The 17,865-nt window shown below is 41.6% G+C and overlaps 1 protein-coding gene and 1 long non-coding RNA gene across 5 annotated transcripts in view; one reads left to right on the top strand and one right to left on the bottom strand.

The window, feature by feature from the left end:
* LOC127532461 (uncharacterized) overlaps positions 1 to 17,865 on the top strand; it is a 295,805-nt gene that overhangs the window by 62,164 nt on the left and 215,776 nt on the right. The window lies entirely within an intron of this gene.
* LOC110966698 (solute carrier family 12 member 6-like) overlaps positions 1 to 17,865 on the bottom strand; it is a 41,359-nt gene that overhangs the window by 15,603 nt on the left and 7,891 nt on the right. For 2 of the 4 annotated variants that reach the window (XM_051944136.1, XM_051944138.1), the window contains exons 3-12: positions 12,927 to 13,021; positions 11,508 to 11,636; positions 8,244 to 8,390; positions 8,102 to 8,156; positions 4,774 to 4,904; positions 2,727 to 2,953; positions 2,518 to 2,636; positions 2,223 to 2,411; positions 446 to 610; positions 6 to 104 (exon numbers count right to left, since the gene is read on the bottom strand). In XM_051944136.1, coding sequence (XP_051800096.1) covers positions 6 to 104; positions 446 to 610; positions 2,223 to 2,411; positions 2,518 to 2,636; positions 2,727 to 2,953; positions 4,774 to 4,904; positions 8,102 to 8,156; positions 8,244 to 8,390; positions 11,508 to 11,636; positions 12,927 to 13,021 — 1,356 coding nt within the window. The remainder of the gene's footprint in view (positions 1 to 5; positions 105 to 445; positions 611 to 2,222; positions 2,412 to 2,517; positions 2,637 to 2,726; positions 2,954 to 4,773; positions 4,905 to 8,101; positions 8,157 to 8,243; positions 8,391 to 11,507; positions 11,637 to 12,926; positions 13,022 to 17,865) is intronic. The other 2 variants (XM_051944137.1, XM_051944139.1) reach the window with 1 other exon arrangement.

Here is a 17,865-nt window from a genome sequence, read left to right as displayed (position 1 = left end):
GATACAGACGATAGAGGTGGTGAGGATGGCCAGGATGGTTCCGATGGGGATGGAACGCTGAGCATCTTTTAAGTCCCCAGACCGGTTGGAACCAGCCATGATTCCTGTAGACGACAAAAATGTTAATAAAATTACCTGATTAAATAGCAGCAGTACGCACGCTGAGCAGCTTTAAAACACCGGCTTTATAATACTTAACAAACCCTTGATGATAGATTGAATAATGTACTTCTGTTTAAAAGGTTAGTAAGACTGTACTTCTCAAACATGGAGGAGAATCTCTACACGCTACAATGCACTGGATCCTGAATCAACACATGAACAAGAATCAATATCACACCTACTGCGTTCCTTTCCTCAAAAGCGTTTGATGTGTACACACCTTGCGTGTTTTTATTTCAAGTGCTCGTGGAGGAGCAGGAGAAGAAAGAAACAAGAAACAAACCTGTGACGGAGGGGAAGAAGATGCCCACGAGGAGTGTGAAGGAGGTGGTGATGTCGGCGAACACGTACAGATGATGGGCGGAGGACGGATGTGAGATGTGAGAGGAGCTGAGGGAGCGCTTCTCCAACACATCCCCTTTGCTGAGGTAGGAGCTCCACAGGTTCTCTGTGAGGATAGATAGAAGGTGCTTACTGGTGAGATTATGCACGTATTTACTGGTTACTGTGCTCTGGAGCTGACACTGGGTGAGACAGATGTGACCATCCACTCTGTCTGACGCTGCTTTCATGGACCTCAAAATGAGAAGTCAAACCTCTAAATTATTTTCAACCAAATGTATTTGAGGTACAAAGTTTGTGCTCATTAACAGACATGTACAGAGTGGGCCATAAGTTTCATACATAGGAAAATGTATAATGTATATATTTTTTTATGTTTCAGATACTCTAGAAGATGCATTTGACACCATCTTTGGCGGCACTTGAAGGCCATGATGGATTAGGTGAAGATACGAGACATAAATCATCTCAAGGAACGTATCACCAACGCCAACACAATGCCATTACAAGCAGAACTTCAACTGTGCTAATGCAAGTTCATCAACAGTGGAAAACGCGTATTAATATTTGTTTTTGAAACAATGGTAATCATATAGAGCACATTATATAAATAAAAACAGCTGTCCAACACGAAATGTCTATTTTTCCTATGTATGGAAACTAACAGCCCACCCTGTAGTTCATTTCTCTGAAGAAACACGAGGAGCTAAACATACATCGTCTAATGTTTTCAGCATTTAGACAGAACTTAAATTTACAAACCCTTTTTTGTATATGCTGCGATTTTGGGGATTGAAAACTGCAGAAGTCAAGGTTGAGAAACCTTACCAAAGCTGTCATGTGAAATCTGATCCCAGTAGTGTTCTCTATGATTTTTCCTAATCAGAGAACGGAAATTCCAAGTTCCAATCTGCCACTGAATGCAGCATTACTCCTAAATAAATGGCACAAATGTGGAGCATGAGTTCAGCTAAGGCAGACCAAATGAAGCGTAGCTGTCAAAACACAGCATCCATCGTTCACTCAATGCAGCCACACCTTTAGTTATGACTACCTGTAAGCCTAAAAACCAAAACAGCCACCTCCATACAGGGAAATTGGCTACAGAAACCAAAACATTGTCTTGTGCCAGGCTGTTAACATGATTTACTCGTACTTTTTGAGTCGAGAGGTCTTCGAGGAACTGCAGCTTTTGCCACTAGGGCGGTGACTTCATTTTCATTTGCACGTACAGTAAGTAGACATGCCAAATGACCATAACAACCAGACAAACATGCATATTCCTTATGGCTGTCTGCTATTTAATAACCCAGAACCTGAGAGGTGACTGTGCTGAGCAAAGTGTAGCAAGTTATGCTTCAATTCACGTTAAGTTTACGTACTTACAACCTCATGACTACATCTGGTCTTTATGCAAGTCTGCTGTTGGTAAACTCTTCAAATAAAAGCTTCTATTTTGTTGTTGTCGTCACCGTCCTCTGGAGCTCAATGACTTGACTATATTATAAATGTTTCAGCTTAAATGCACAGCTCAATTATTTCAGCTTGGATGAATTTCATATAAGTATTGGGAAACAGTTTTAATTATTTAACAAAAGGGTGTAAATTTTCTAAAATGAGCTAAACTTCATGCTTGTACACTAAACATGATGTTCCAGAAATCACCAAATTAGCTCAGCAGAAAGTCTGGAAACAGTGACTTCCTTGAGTCTCTTTACCTGCAATGATCCCACTGGCCAGACCGGGGATCCCTTTAATCTTTGTAAAATTGTTGGACTTGAAGTATTCGTCACAGGAGGCGTTGAGTTCTGGGCCCTGACAGAAATGCTCCCAAAGAAACGTGGTCTTCTCCATCATAGCCAGGGTCTGGGTGGGGAAAAGGGTAGGACCCATTGTGCTGTTTTCTACTGGGAGGAAGACAACACGTCATGAAAACTGAATGAGCCTAACTCAGAAGACTCATGTGACTCCGACAAGCTGATAGCAAGAAGTAAGTAGGAACTATGAACCCACCGGAAGCTGCTGTGAGGTTGGTCTCCATTGTGTCTGTCATCTGCACCATGACAGTTTTGTTACACTGGTCATCAGCAACATCGTGGCTGTTGATAGTTCTGTTTCCCAGCATGCAAACACTGCAGATAAAAGCCCAATGGTGGGTTAAAACTGCGAGAGTTACACAATTGGTAGACAGGTTTATTTGGAAACGCACAACAAACACTTACGGAAAATGCGGCTCTTTGAAAGCAGAGACCAACGCGCCGACATAAATGGAAATGATGGAGACGATGACGCAGGCCAAGAAGATGGAGGCTAGTTTGTTGACGTACTTAACGCCCACAAAAACCAGCAAGGACATCAAGAGGAGGAAGATGGTGCCGTAGATTCGCATGTTGTTCAACATGGCCGCCCCTTCGCCTTCGAAAATAGCCGCCTTGGGTGCAATGTAGACCTGGAGGAAGATAAAAAGCACCACTGATCAAAAGCTCTTTTCAGACATCAAACATTTCTGGCGTCATCAATCTGTTATTCAGACAACTACCCCTTTTCAACCAAAAACAACCAGGTGCTAGTTCAGTGCGAGTTCGGTGCTGTTGCTTAGTTCAGGCATGTTATTTGGTCACGGATCCGCGAAATTCGCATATCGAGGTATCAATGTTGAGACCCAACGTGAATCGCCCAAATTCAATGAGAAAAAAAATATGGGGTGTAAGGGGTATAGGGTTGGATCGCACGTCGTTGTCAGCAGTGCGCTGGCTTGCAATGTTTACTTTCACGTACATCATGTTCAAATTCGGTAACGCGAGAACTACCATTTTACGAGAGTGGAAGGCAGTTTGCATGGTCGCGCGAAGAAGGAGGACAGGGAGAAAGAGGAATATGGGTAGAACTATTGACAGGAAAGAGGAGAATAGAGCAAGGGAAGTGGACGATGGGTGTCGCGTCAAGTGGAATTGGGAGTGGTTGGCGAAACCCATGAAGCTTACGCACCAAAAGCACGAGTTGGAAACAACGATTTGAGAGCATTATCGAAAGTTAGATGTAGCTGGGAAAGCGAGGTGCATGGTGAGCGACGATGAGACAAAATACAGCGACAGAGATGCCAAGCGCTGATAGACCACATGAAAACGAAAAATCATGCCAGGAAATTGTACGAAAAGCGTTCTAACCACCAAATGCCCAGCAATTTTTTCACCCGGCGGAGGGAAGAGATGCGACAACAGGACCAAACATACGGGATCAGTAGTGTGCACGTGCAACAACCCAGTGGCATTGCCCCACAAGTTCCTCAACAGAAGAGGCTCACTCCCATGGTTGATCGGGAAGCACACATAGTGATGACTTCATGTGGCTCATTCAAATCCAGTATAAATATTTGGTTTCATCACATTAACATGACTTTGTGCTGTTTTTGGGGGGTGCCTAGAAGGTCCCATACAGACATTTTTTTTAAGCCTTCATGTTTAAAGAATTCTAGGTGTCAGAGTTCACCAGAATGCACCATTTCAGCCTTTAAATTTCAAAAGTTACTTGCCAACACCCCCCCGTCGCTCCGCTCCCTCACTTCCAATGATTCACTTATTTGGTAATTTCCCAATGACATGCCTGTTAGTTGGTCCAAATCTCATGCCTCCTAAGAACCGGTTTACTTTTCCATTTGCAAGGAGCCAACTTAGAGCCATGTCATTGCGTGGCCATAAAACGTCAGTATCAGTATCCGAATATTCGGATCTCAAAATAAATATTTGGATATCACCGTCATGACCGAATATTCGGAAATTTGGATATTCCGGTCCAGCCCTTGAAAATATGCACAAAGTCAGAATCAAAAAATGAAAACGATCAAAGAAAAATAGCGGTCAACAAAAAATTTGGCGGCCCAGCTCACCCCCTCGAACGTTGGAAAAAGTTAAGAAAAGTAAACGGGTGAATATATTCACTTAATTATCCTCGTCCATATCCGCGTGACCCGATATCCCTCTATTCAACATTATCACAAAATAACATCATAACAAAACAAATACAAACAACAATAAATATACCTCTTAACCTTATAATAAAACAATAATTCATTCATGGCTTCTACACAACATTACACAAGAAAACAACAAACTAATTCTAAATCTGCAGCTTATTAACGGCGACTGTCTGCAAACCGTGTCGTTTGCTCTCTGTTGGCGTAAAAATGCAGGAAAAGCCTTCTCCAAATCATACAAGTCGAAGCAATCTGCAGACTAACACAAAGTTAAACTGTAAAGATGCCAAACTCACCAGAAGGATCTCGACGGCTCCCAGGATGTACAAGGCTCCAGCGAAGGTGGTGCCCAAGTAGAAGCAAAGCCCCACCGCTCCCCCAAACTCTGGACCCAGAGAGCGGCTGATCATGAAGTACGAGCCTCCCGCTGGGGTGGGGAGGAAAGGAGGACGGAGGACGAGGGCAGCAAGTCGTACATAAGGGTTGGAAGAAGTGGAAATGCAAAGGAAGAGAGAGGAAAGGGAAAAGTTGGATGGTAGAAGAAGAAATAAAGGCAGATCGTAGAAGGAGAAAGACAGAGCAGGTGGGACATAAAGAAAGAGAGAGAGAGGGATGGATGGTTAGTAACATTATGATGTCGGGAGGTAAATAAAGGGAGAGAAAAAGAGGACAGCTGATGAGAGAAGTCATCCTATGCTTGTAGAAGTAAGCATAATGTTCTATGTGATCCATTGGAGTGAGAAGAAAGAGCAGATTTCTGGTCAAATCGTATCTGCAAATGACACACCATGAATGTTTTCTGGCTCACCCAAAGCACTTTATTAGACTCAGAATTTAGATTGTTGTCCTTCTTTTGTTAATTCTTAATAATCTTAGGGTTTGGGAGGAGTTTTCAAGCTTCATCACAGTAATTTCTGTTTTTCATAACTTGTGTGTAAATAATATGACCCCCCAGATGTCATCTTACAGCTGCAATTTTTTGGAATGAAACAACCAAGATGTGCTTTAAAGTTCAGACTTTCAGCTTTAAATTGAGGGTTTTTACATCCAAATCTGAATGACAACACAATTTAGATGCCAGTCATTGACTTGATTTGGTTCCAAATCATTTGCAGTCAATGACCAGCACCTAAAATGTGTTGTCATTCCTCCACTGCTCACCTGGTTTGATTTTTCACCGTCTAGACATTGTTTATGTGGTAAATGACTATTCTAGCTGGAAACAGCTGATTTTTAATGGAATATCTCCATAGGGGTACAGAGGAACATTTCCAGCAACCATCACTCCTGTGTTCTAATGCTACATTGTGTTAGCTAATGGTGTTGAAAGGCTCATTGATGATTAGAAAACCCTTGTGCAGTTATGTTAGCACATGGATAGAAGTGTGAGTTTTCATGGACAACATGAAATTGCCTGAGTGACCCCAAACTTTTGAACTGTCGAGTAGCATTGCTCTTACACCAGTGGTGTTCAGAGTGGGGGTCAGGTCAAAAAACAGCATATTTTAGCAATAATTGTTAAAAAAAAGTGACTAATAAATCTATGAGTCTGGTGCTACTGTATGTAAACTTCCCCACTGAGGGGTCAATGACGTTCTTCTTATCTTACTTGATTTGTGAAGAATATTTTAACTGGTATATTCTGCTACTAGCTTCTACTAAATTAGAATAAAATAATGTTATGGTTATTGGGCTGTTGTATTCTTTATGTCGTTGACCGGGGGGGGGGGGGGTCCACAAGTTTATGGTGCTGGTATTTTGGGGGTAGGAGGCTTCAAACCGCTGCCCTACACAGATGGGACTCCAAGTGAGCTAAAACATGCAGCGCTCGTGATTTGCTGATACAATTTGAACCAGTTATATAACAGAACATGGAAGAATGTTATATTCAACAAGCAACTGTAAATCTTCTGACTAGAGGCTGAGAATTCAGTGTTTGGTTTCCAAATGCAACCCTGAGCATTACAAACATTCTTGTAAATAAAAAATCAATGGTTGTACGAGTGTGATGTTGTAGATTTAAAGTTATATGAAGTGTAAACTGAATGAATGCTTCCATCCTGAGTCAGCTGCAGAGAAGTTCTAGCTACTAAAACTGACTTTCTGCCTTTCCTATCAACCAAAACCCACCTCGGTTCTGAGCTGTATTTGAGAAGCCAAACACTTCAGCATCACTTCTTCACATTAAACACAGTAAACTACACACACACAGTATTAACTACCATCTGAGACTAGATGGTGAGAAAACAGCTCCAAGCTGTTCCGGTGAGAGAGAGAGAGAGAGAGAGAGAGAGAGAGAGAGAGAGAGAGCATGAAATGAAATGTCTGATGCCAAACAAGACATGTTAGACATTAATTCTCTATGTTACTGAGCGTTTTCATTCTACGTTTAACTATCGAAATGTCACATGCTAGTGGGAAGAAAAAAACAACACACTACTTGGACATTTGGGATATTTGTCTAGAGGCATTTCAGTGAGAGATAAGGTCAATGGCAGATAAATATCCTGGGTTTTTTATGTATGTACAGACAGAGAGGGAGAGGCAGACAGAGGGAGAGACGGGACAAACAGAAACAACACTAGTTAGAAAAACACATGTACTACATCAGGAGCTCTACGACTAGGGGAAGACTCAACTGAAGATCTACAGACGTCACTCTACCGAGGAAACCCAAAGTGGACGCTAGAAAAGGGCGAATTATCTTGGAAATAAGAATAAATTTACATTGCTGGCTGACACAGTTTCCCACTGGGATAAATATTTGAGATGTGATCAAAAAGTTGCAAGACCGGTAATGAAAAAGTCCAAAAGTGTCCTTTATCAAGAACCAGCAGCAAGAGGCACTCAATCTCCTAAACTGAGTGAAAACAGCGACACTTGAAGGTGAATTTTAATTTGAGGGGAAAAGTTGGAGATACAAGGAGCAGGTGGGGAGTGATGATGGAGTTGTCGTGGTTATAAAGCGGTTTAAAATCACTGTGCAGTCGAGGCTGCACCTCAGGACGTTACAGTAAAAATCTGCCTTTGCAGTTCGACCCTGAGGTACAAATGCCCAGCGAGTGCTGCTGCTTCTGACCAGGTGGCTTAGATCAGGAGGGTCAAACAAACGGCCCACTGAGGGCGGTCCAATCTGGCCCGCGGGATGATTTTACAAAGCGTACAAACTACAGGGACAACATGAAGGGCAATTTTTCATTCAAAGAAACAGCTGTATTAATTTTGTCTACTGCACTGCCACCACATTTGTGTCTTTGTTATGTATAAATTTAGTATATTTACAAGGCAGGGGGACAACTGAACCTTATTTCTTTATAGTTAATTAATTTCTACATCTTCACAAGCTGTTTTGATCCTGAAGTAAAATACCATATCATTCAGTTCATTAGTCATAAAACATTCTCACACAGGCCCCAAAGCAGAGTAATCTGGATCTGTTCACACATACAACCTCAACTTTTGAAACTTTTTGATCACATCTTGTACCTGCATGTCCTCACGTCTGTACTAACTGGTTGTTGAACCGTCATATGCTGGTGTCACAGATACAAAACACACACCAGTCCCTGCCCCGTTCACTCCACATGTATGGAATAAAATGAAGATGGAGGGGTGAAGGAATACCTGGTACGACTCCGTTAGTGGCGATGGCGCTCATCGATATCGCGGTCAGCATCGTCTGGAGGGGAGACAGTCGCACAAACAGTTCAGAAAGCTTTCATTTCTTTGCGTCACCTCGCCTGCCTGCTGACGCTCCTATACTCACACAGCAGCAGCAGATGAAGACGATACACAGGGCCTGCAGGATCCCAGCAGTTCCCACCACCCAGGTCAACCGCAGGAACAAAATGACACCGAAGATGTTCTGCAGACACGGCAGGTAGACGCCCATGAACGTGCCCATCTGTGGCGACTGGAGGGAGAATAGAGCACATGGAGGGACAGGAATTAACCCAAACATAGATCAGAACAGTATGCTTTTGAAGCCTCCATTTGGAAATTCTCTCTGTATTTTGAATTCATCTTCCACGCAAACAAAGAGTAATGCAGAACATTTACGCAAACATCAGGCTTTTCCTGGCTCAGTATGGGTCTTTGGGTGACTACATGAAACAGTAAGCATGATCAGACCATTTAGATCAGAGGTGTCAAACTCATTTTAGCTCAGGTTCCACATTCAGCCCAATTTGATTCCAAGTGAACAGTAAAATCAGAGAATAATAATCTGTAAATAACATCTCAAAATGTTTCCTTTGTTTTAGAAATGTCACAAACAAGGCCAAAAATGACAAAACCGAGAAACTAAACAACCAAAAACTAGACTAACAACACAAGCAAGATAAAAAAAAAACACAAAATGAAAAAGATAAAAAACACAAGTGAGACAAAAGGAAACAAAATGACAAGAACATGAGACAAACAACAAAAGTCTGCCAAAAAACAACAAAAACTCAAAATGCTACAAAAATGTGACACAAAATGACAAAAGAACAATGAACAATCTAGTGTTTTACTTTATGATGATAATTTGTCATGGTCTAGAAACTATTTTAAATTCATAGTTTTACAAATTTACAATTTGCAGTTAATGTCTTCCTTGTAGCTTTTACACTTTACAAAATCGTCCCACGGGCCAGATAGGACCCTCTGGAGGGCCAACGGGCCGCATGTTTGACACACCTGGTTTAGATTAACGCTAATGAGCTTGTACTACCTTTATGACAGAAATCTGTGTAAATATCAAGCTTGTGACAAACAAAAATGCCCGTTATGCTTGAATAAATAACATTGCAATAAAGAAAACTGAATTGTTGTTTCTATTGTCATAACTTCAGAGGTAGTAATGTTTCTTTGGGGCTGGCTAACGTCCTCCATACAGTAAAAACCTCGTTATTCAAAAGTAACACATTGGATGTTACAGTCCAATAACTTACATAAAAGTGAATACTGCTACAACTATTTTTTTTTTTAACCATTAAATTAACAATTAAAATGCTGCATTAATGTGACTGTCACTTGAAATGCCAGCAGCTGGAAGTTTCAGATTCATTACTGCTATCTACTATATCGAAAAAGTGTAAAAACTACCTTTGGCTACCTATTTAAACTAATTGTTTACTATATTAAGCAAAAAATTTAACTAAATGACTTTATTTCCCTTTATTTGATTTTTTGTCTCCACTGATTAAATATGGCTTTGTGGAAAGAAGAAAGAGTTGAACTGATACTTCTCAGTGGACATGTCAAGAGATTGCAGATGAATTTAATGCAAATTATACAAGATTCCACTTGGCTTTTCCACGGTGGCGAAGGTGGTTAAAAAGTTTAAAGGAACGGGCAGCGTCATGGACAAACCCAAATGTATCAGCTGAAACTAAAGGATTGGTCACAGCTTAAAGTCCTGCTGAGTCTGAATTAATGATTTAATTTTCCAGCTATCTTCCCATCACAATTAGCCAGCTATTCCAACTGTTTCTACATTACTCCAAAGCTAACCACTTCAATCATACCTCCATTATGGCAGCTTAAGTTCAAGACTCTTAATTTGCAGTTCACTGTGTTAAAGTGGTAGAACTGACCCATTTGATTGAAAGGCTTCTGAATAAAACAACACAGAACTTGAATCCAGAGCTTGAGGTGTTGCCATGAGGCAGGAGGTTCAGGACGCCAAAGTGTAAACTGAGGCATTCATTTAATTCATCCCACCTGGGACCAAGATTTATAGCAACAAGTCTGACGACAATGTCATTTAATCAGGTTTCTAACACTAAAATTGAAGTATTTACTATCAGATTTGACTGCATTTGCTTTGATTAAGGTCCATTTGACTGCTGGTTGACTTATTTGGTTTTTAATAATTGAAACTGTAAATTTAAGGGTTTTTTTTCCTATGAATTCTGCTCAACAAATACTGACTGGGTGCTGAATCATGCAGTGGCTTCATTCCCAAGACAAGTGTCCCTTGGAGACAATAATGCACATACTATCTAGCTAAAATATGTTTTTGAATTCAGCTCAGTCACTACATAATCTTCCCAGGTACTCCCAGGAAATCCTTCCACTGCACCACCCCGACCCACCAGCCTCATGTTAATGCTTACACTGAACACACTGTGGGGCCAGAAGGCAAGATTACAAATATTTTGGTTTAACTTTCCAACCCGTCTGTTGGCACACGTGTCTGAGCAAAACGCGCAATCAGAGCAGGGTGGGAATGCTTAATTACCCACAACAGACGGTCTCATCTGGGCCAGTAGGCGCCTTATCAGCGAGGATTGCAGTGCACATCAGGGTCACATCCTCGTGTACTTTCAGTCCAGATACAGAGTCAAGGCGGACACATGAGATATCATTTGTGACTCATTGACCAGCAGATGGATGACGAACACAAGTGCAAGTTTTCAGAGATCTGCTACATGTCTTTCCTTTGTGTTCCTTTGTATGAATTCAGGCAGATCATTTACACTGAAAACCATTAAAAAAACATTTTAAGAAAAGAAGAAAGAACTGGTACATCTCAGTGGACATGAAGGATGGACATATCAAAAGACAGGGCTGGGGTTAGGGAAGTGATTTTTTGGGGTCTAGCATGAATTTTAGCTATGACCAATCCTTTACTTTCAGCTTATACATTTGGTTGTCCAGAAAGAGATTTGTCCGTGACTCTGCCTGTTTCTTTAAACTTTTTAACCACATTTGCCAAGCCAATAGAATCCTTCTTGCATTAAATTCATCTGCTGTCTTTCGATATTTCCATCCTTCACATCCACTGAGAATAACCAGCGCAACTCTTTCTTATTTGGACAAAGCCATATTTAATCTGTGGAGGCAAAAAAAATGATAATGAGATTTCCTAGGAGTCCAGACTGCAGGGACACCCAGCATTTGGGATCATATATTATGAACAGATAGTTTAACCAATTATATGGTTGTTTATTTAGGAACGTTGTGGATGCACGTCTGTTTATTGTGTGTTTTTACTCTCAGAATTGTGTATTCCCTGATGAGATTAAAGCTGTTTTAAACACACCTTGCTGGCTTTCTTCTTCTCCCCGATGCTCTCGGCCTCCTCGTGCTCCTTGGCGCCCTGCGTCAGGTTGGTGTAGTTGGCCAGACGACTAAGAAGAGATGACACCTTCGGCCGAGTGTCCATCTCCTCCTGTGGGTGGAAGAAGGGAGGAGACGGGGAATGAAGGATGTAGAGGGAGATGGCAAAAGGGTAAAGAGGATGGAAACAGATGAGAAACGGAGGTGGACAGTAGGGGCAGAGCAGAGGGAAGGAATGAGATGGTCAGGTGGTAAAGAAAGGGCAAAGAGACAGAGAGAGAAGGAAGAGCAGAGGAGAAATGTCAGGGGGGGAACAAAGAACAGAGAGCAAGTGGGTGCACAAGATAAAAGAGGGAGGAACGTAGAAATGACAGGGCACTGAAAAGGAGGTAACATGAAGTTGAGGAGACAAAGAGCCCTATTGAGCAGCTCAGTGAAGACGTGGGAGTTGGTTTCTTTTCAGGGAACTTTGTGATCTATAAAACTGAAATTACCTCCACCCACAAGGCAAACGCTGGATATTTTTGGCTCCAGTTTAACAGACAAACTGGTAAACAGCCAAACGCTTTTGGAGCTTGTTTGTATTTTTATCCATGTTTTGTATGATTTTAACCTTCAGATGCATAAGTGGGTCAAAAATGACCCGGTGAGGTAGTTTTTCTGCAACATCTTTCTAATGAAGAGTTGTTGTCAATTCATATTCCAGGTATTCCTCAAAAAACAAGTTTCTGATGTCATTCCATGTAGATTTTTAAGATACTTTTAAAGAAACTATCATATTTGTATTACAACTCCAAGCTTCCATAAGTGGGTCAAAAATGAGCGGCATGCATTTCACTTAGAATCTCATGGAAACCTGTGATTCTTATCAGCTGGGACTGTCAGGACTGTGTCACTGATCAGGAAGATTATTTTACACGCAAGACCTGATACATTGTAAATATAACCTAGATTTTATACCTCATGTCATCAAATTGTTATTTTTCACCATACTTGCACATTAATGGCTCTTGTGTGAAAGAGTGTGTGTTATGTACCATCAAATTAGCCTACTTTACACTTAGCTAGCATTAGCTGGCTAACTATGCTAGCTAACATTAGTCTGTGTATTGAGTGTGTTTATGTGTGTGCATTTATTTAAATAACTACATACTGACTGATAGATTTGCATGGACCAAAAGGTAACACAAACAACACAAATGATTATTCTTAACTAAAACGGCATAAAAACACATTCTTGTATGGGTCACTGTTGTCATTTTTATTGAGGCGTGTAGAGTCCAATCACTCGTGCATCTAAGAGTTAAGGAAGGCAGCACATATGGTCACAAGAAAAAGCAAAGCGTGCAGAATTAAAATGTGCTTGCGTAAGATGAAGTCTGAGCAACATCGGGCTTCGAACCTCAAACAAGGCCAAGTTTCTGTCATAGAAGTCGTCGTCATCCACCCCATGAGCGTTGTTGATGTACACGCTGGAGATTTTGGAGTTTCCTTCGCCTAGACAGAAAAGAGAAGAGATCATAAACAAGAAAGAAAGACAAAGAGAAGGAAGCACAGAAGGAAAGAATGACTGCAGGAAACCATCTTTAATGTGACTGTCCAGTCACATTAAAGATGGTTTCCTGCAGTCTCCTCTGCTCTTTGTCACTGCTGACCACTTTCGTCACCACGACCTGTTGGGGTTGACTTCGAGCCAGATTCATTCTAACTTTGTCTCTTACAGACACGTAGCCTCAGTTTGATGCAGAAGCCACCGTGCCGCCGGTTCAGTTACGCCTCAGTCAGCACAGACCGATGCATCAGCAGCACCTGAGTCAGCAACATCACTTCCCTCCTGCTCCGCCGCACTCACGCTACCGGCAGCCAGCGACGGCCACAGTCACACTTCACAGGAGGACACTCAGACTTGAGACGACAACATTTAGTGTCCTCCTTATCACTGCCATCTCAGTTTGATCTGACTATTAAACGTACTAATGCAGGAGATGTGTGGTTTGTCTGGACTGCACACCACCCATGATAACAGGACTGGGGATGGTAGCGTACGATCCAGATCCTAGATCAGCCCATGATTAAAGACAGGAAAAACCCTCATTTTTGCTTAACCTTTTAAGTGCAAGCCCACCAGGACATATTCTTACATGTTTACATATTTTGGAGCATTTTAATATGATTTACATGATTATAACCCTTATATCCCAAGTTTTGACAAGAAAAGCACTCAGAGAGCGCAGTACCATCAAGGCTGCTCAGTCGCTGTATGATTTCTGACCGATAAGTCCTAATAAGTCCTCAGCGGTGGATTTGTAGTAGGACTGCAGTCATGTGATCATCAGCAGGCAGCTGATGTAGTGTTCACTTGTTGTCATGGTTACAGTGACGCCGTGCTGCTATCTTGCAATGATACAGAAATCTTTAACAAATCCGTGGATCCATTTTTGATTAATGCTGCACACAGACAGACAGATTAACAGAAGGTCAAATGTACGGCGATCGTCACTTAACTCCGCCGTGTTCTTTGGCAGAGTAATAATATTTGTAGGAGCAGATTTGGAATTACTGTAATTATACTGGTGTCAGTACTTGCAATTGATTGTCAATTTTGCCTATAAAAGGTAGGAACCTTTGTGGCTTGGTAGAGTTTCCAGCCGGAAGGGGACAAATCAGTTTTTGACCGCGGAATGCTGTACGCGGAATGCTGTACGCGGAATGCCGAACCGTGAAAGACAACTTATGAATGGGAGCTTGTGCACTTTGGAGTTTTTTGGAAAGCCAATAAAGACACTGTGTGGAAGGCAAGTTAAAACGAGTTGGACATTCATTTATTAGTACGGTTATTAAGCGCGTCAATTACGCTTTTTTTATTCCTGGTTGGGCGCTCTCAGTGGCTTAAAGCTTTGGCTTAAACCCTTTAACAATATTCATTGATTTAAGTTTTATTAACTACAATAAATTGCTTAAAGGTGCAATAAATTTAAGACAATGAAAACAATTTTTTTTCACATATATTTTTCAAAATATAGAAATTGCATAGCTGTGTCAATCAAATTTGTAAAAAAGTTGAAAATAACCCGTGGTCTGGTTTATAAAGATTTCTGTTGTGTACTTTTACAAACCCATCACTGCAACAAAAAAGCAATCTCAGACCTGGTGAATGTCTGAAATGTTAGTGGAACTCCCCAGATTTTATATGCAAAAAGAACAATCGAGCTACCTTATCTGGCCTCAAATCTACCACCAATAAGAAATGAATATGCAGTTATGGCGCCCGCCCTGCACTGGACTCTACAGGGTTAATGAACAAGTTGTCTTTCTAATCTGTGACGAGAGGCTGCAAACATACCTTGATTCAATTCCACCCCAGAACGCTGCAAGTGTCTGCTTTACGCTACAACCATGAATGAAGCCGTTATAGTTCAGGCAGTAACCAGCTGGCAAATCCCAAAATGCATCAGCTGCTTTCACCACCTCAACAGCAAACTCCATTTTTAGAATCAGCTGGTTACATGCTGAGAAAAAAAAATCAATAGTCATAAAAGAGAAAAGAAGCAGCATTTGGCCAGTGGGTGGTGACTTCCCATCCTGTTCACAGGCTTTCATTTGGCCAAAGATAGTGAGCATGAAACCAACTCCCCACCAGCAGAAACAACTCGCTGGTTAATATTCAGCGGCTGAAGCATGCTGGTGTGGTGGGAAAGCAACCAAACAGCAACATAATCGGCCCATTTCTTCAGACATCCTGATTGGTTCTTTATTCGCTGCATATTTACTACAAACCTGAATGCTTTAAAACTGCTTCAATAGCATTTTTTGCAGAGAAAAAAGGTGTTTAGGATAAAACTAGATACATATCTAAATGCAGGCACATACTCAGGCCTGGGATTTCCCAGCATCATGTTAAACACCTAACCTGCTGATCAGGACAATCAAGACTCACATTCTGTCTGATGTCAAGACTGACTCCACCTGACTCTGAAGTCACAACAGGAGAGCTGTTCAGTCGTCAATCAATCAGTGTCCTGAGTTTGACATTTTAGAGACTGGATAATGGAAATAATATTCAGTTAAAACTTTTTGTCTTGAGTCAGTTTTAAAGGACAAATTACAAATTTTAAGGATCTCAACAGTGAATATTTTCTGATCTTCTGGGATTATAAACTAAATCTAACTGAAAACACATTTGAAGACATCTTTGCACAGATAGAAAAGATTTTTGGTCATTTTCTGACATTCTAATACAAAATATGCAGTTCTGTATAGATTTGTTCACATTTATTAATAAGTTAAACTTCATTCAAACACAAAGTAGCGTTACTGTTGTCTTGGGCACCTGCAGAGCGACAGCCCACCCTAAGCTCCGATATCAGCCAGCATGAGTCTCATATTTAATGTGCAAGAAGAACCATCAGCTGTGGTGGGAAAACATCAGACTCCCACACAGACAGACGGATACAGATAAGGTGTGCATCCTGCTAATATATCAGATAAAACTCCTGATTGTCAATAGAGGAAGCCTGCAGTTCAAAAAATGCTCTGATGCAGCTGTCTGTCTGCAGTCATGAACCTGTAACCCCAACAGTACTACAAGTAACAGTCAATCAATGCTAACTGATACATGCTGAAACTTCAAGAATCATGAATAGAAATTTATGGGAGAAATCCACAACTGGCTTGTATGACACATGCCCTTTACATTAAGAATATTGTAAAGAGATTTTGCTGGTCGTTCTCTACCGTGTCCCAGTGACTATTGAAACTGCAGTCATGACTCTCCTCTCATTCATTTAGTCAGGAGCCCACACTAACTTCCCAGATGGCTGCCAAGTGACAAGACTTTCTTCTAAGGACTTTACCTGTTGAGTTATAGTGACACGGTTGCTCCTCTGCAGCAGTCAATACAATAACTGACCCTGTAAACTCCCAAATGTCAGCATTAGCGTCAGCCACTCTCAGTAATCCTAAATGAGAACTGTTCAGATAAAACGCAGCGTGTTATTCCTGCTGTCCTCTCAACGCCTCAGCTGTTCAATCGTAGTTTCACACCCAGCTTAACATGAGGGAACACAGCTGCCTGCGTTCCCCCAGAGGACTCCTCCACCTGAGGTTTCCTCACCTGAGTATGACGTCTTTGTGTGCATGAGTGTGAGAAACCATTGGTGTCAGAAATAATGGATCACCGAGCGTTTGACCTTTCTGAAAATAACTCATCATGCCTCCTTTCAGGACTTTGATTCATTCACTTCAACAGCAGCATTTTTCCTATCAGCGTGCTGGTTTTCTATTTCAGCTGAGACGACTGCTCTGCTATTTCTGCCTCTCTGGGTTTTTTTTTTTAAGAGTGGGCGAGACACAGAGAGATGGACAGAGGAGCTGAGCAGCCTTTGTTCCTCTGCATAAACAACCACTGCATCACAACAACCTGATCGAAACTCAATCGGATTAACGGGCTCGATTTCTATTTCTGGAAGCTTATTAAAGGAGGTGGGGCATCCTTACTACTGCAGCTGCTTAAGTGGATCAGTGCTGCTAATACAGTTACATCTCTCCACAGTTATAACCCCCTGTTGAGCCTGTGAATCAGCACAGCTATTCTTAAACACTTTAGGAGAGTGGATTATTGCACACAATATGACAAGTGCACAGTCAAATTAGTCAGAGGGAAACAATTTACTGTTTACCTCGTTTAATTATCTGGACTCCCACATGTTCTCATGACAAACTGCACTACCAGATGTAAACCTGTAGCTGGTACAACTGAGAAGGTCGCTGCTGTCAGCTACCATTAAGTAAAAAAGTGAATCACTGTATGTGTTCTGCAGGTGGGCTGAGAACAGCAGAGGAGGAAGTGGAACCTACACTATGATGGCAGCAGATGACAGCCTCCTTATAGTTCTCTGGCGTCTGCTAACCACAGTAACTGTTGCTCATGCTGCTGCTGCTGTGTAACCACCAAGGGTTCATTCTAGAGTCAAGTTCAAACTCAGAAACCAAATGGAGAGCTGAGTGACCCCGAGAGACACAAAACACTTTCAAAAGTACAGTTGGAAACTTGAGACGTGTATGAAGGTCCATCTCAAAACAGTATTTTCTTTTTGCTTCCCATAAAACCAACATTTTGGACAAAGAGCTGCTTAAAACTCTGCAAGCCTGAATATCTTTCTCACCAATGGGAACCTCTGCTACTGGTTAATTTCTGAGAATTAGTTGCACAGGAAACCAGCATTGATTTGTGCTGCTGCACTATCTTTGTACAGTCTCAGGAATGCAGACAGGCAAGCCTCGGGCCATGATAATACACTTAACTGATCAGAAAGCCATGAGCCAGCAGAGCTAGTGCCACC

The sequence above is a fragment of the Acanthochromis polyacanthus genome, chromosome 23, assembly GCF_021347895.1.
Source record: "Acanthochromis polyacanthus isolate Apoly-LR-REF ecotype Palm Island chromosome 23, KAUST_Apoly_ChrSc, whole genome shotgun sequence".
Lineage (NCBI taxonomy): Eukaryota > Metazoa > Chordata > Actinopteri > Pomacentridae > Acanthochromis > Acanthochromis polyacanthus.
This window is presented reverse-complemented; position numbering and strand designations above follow the sequence as displayed.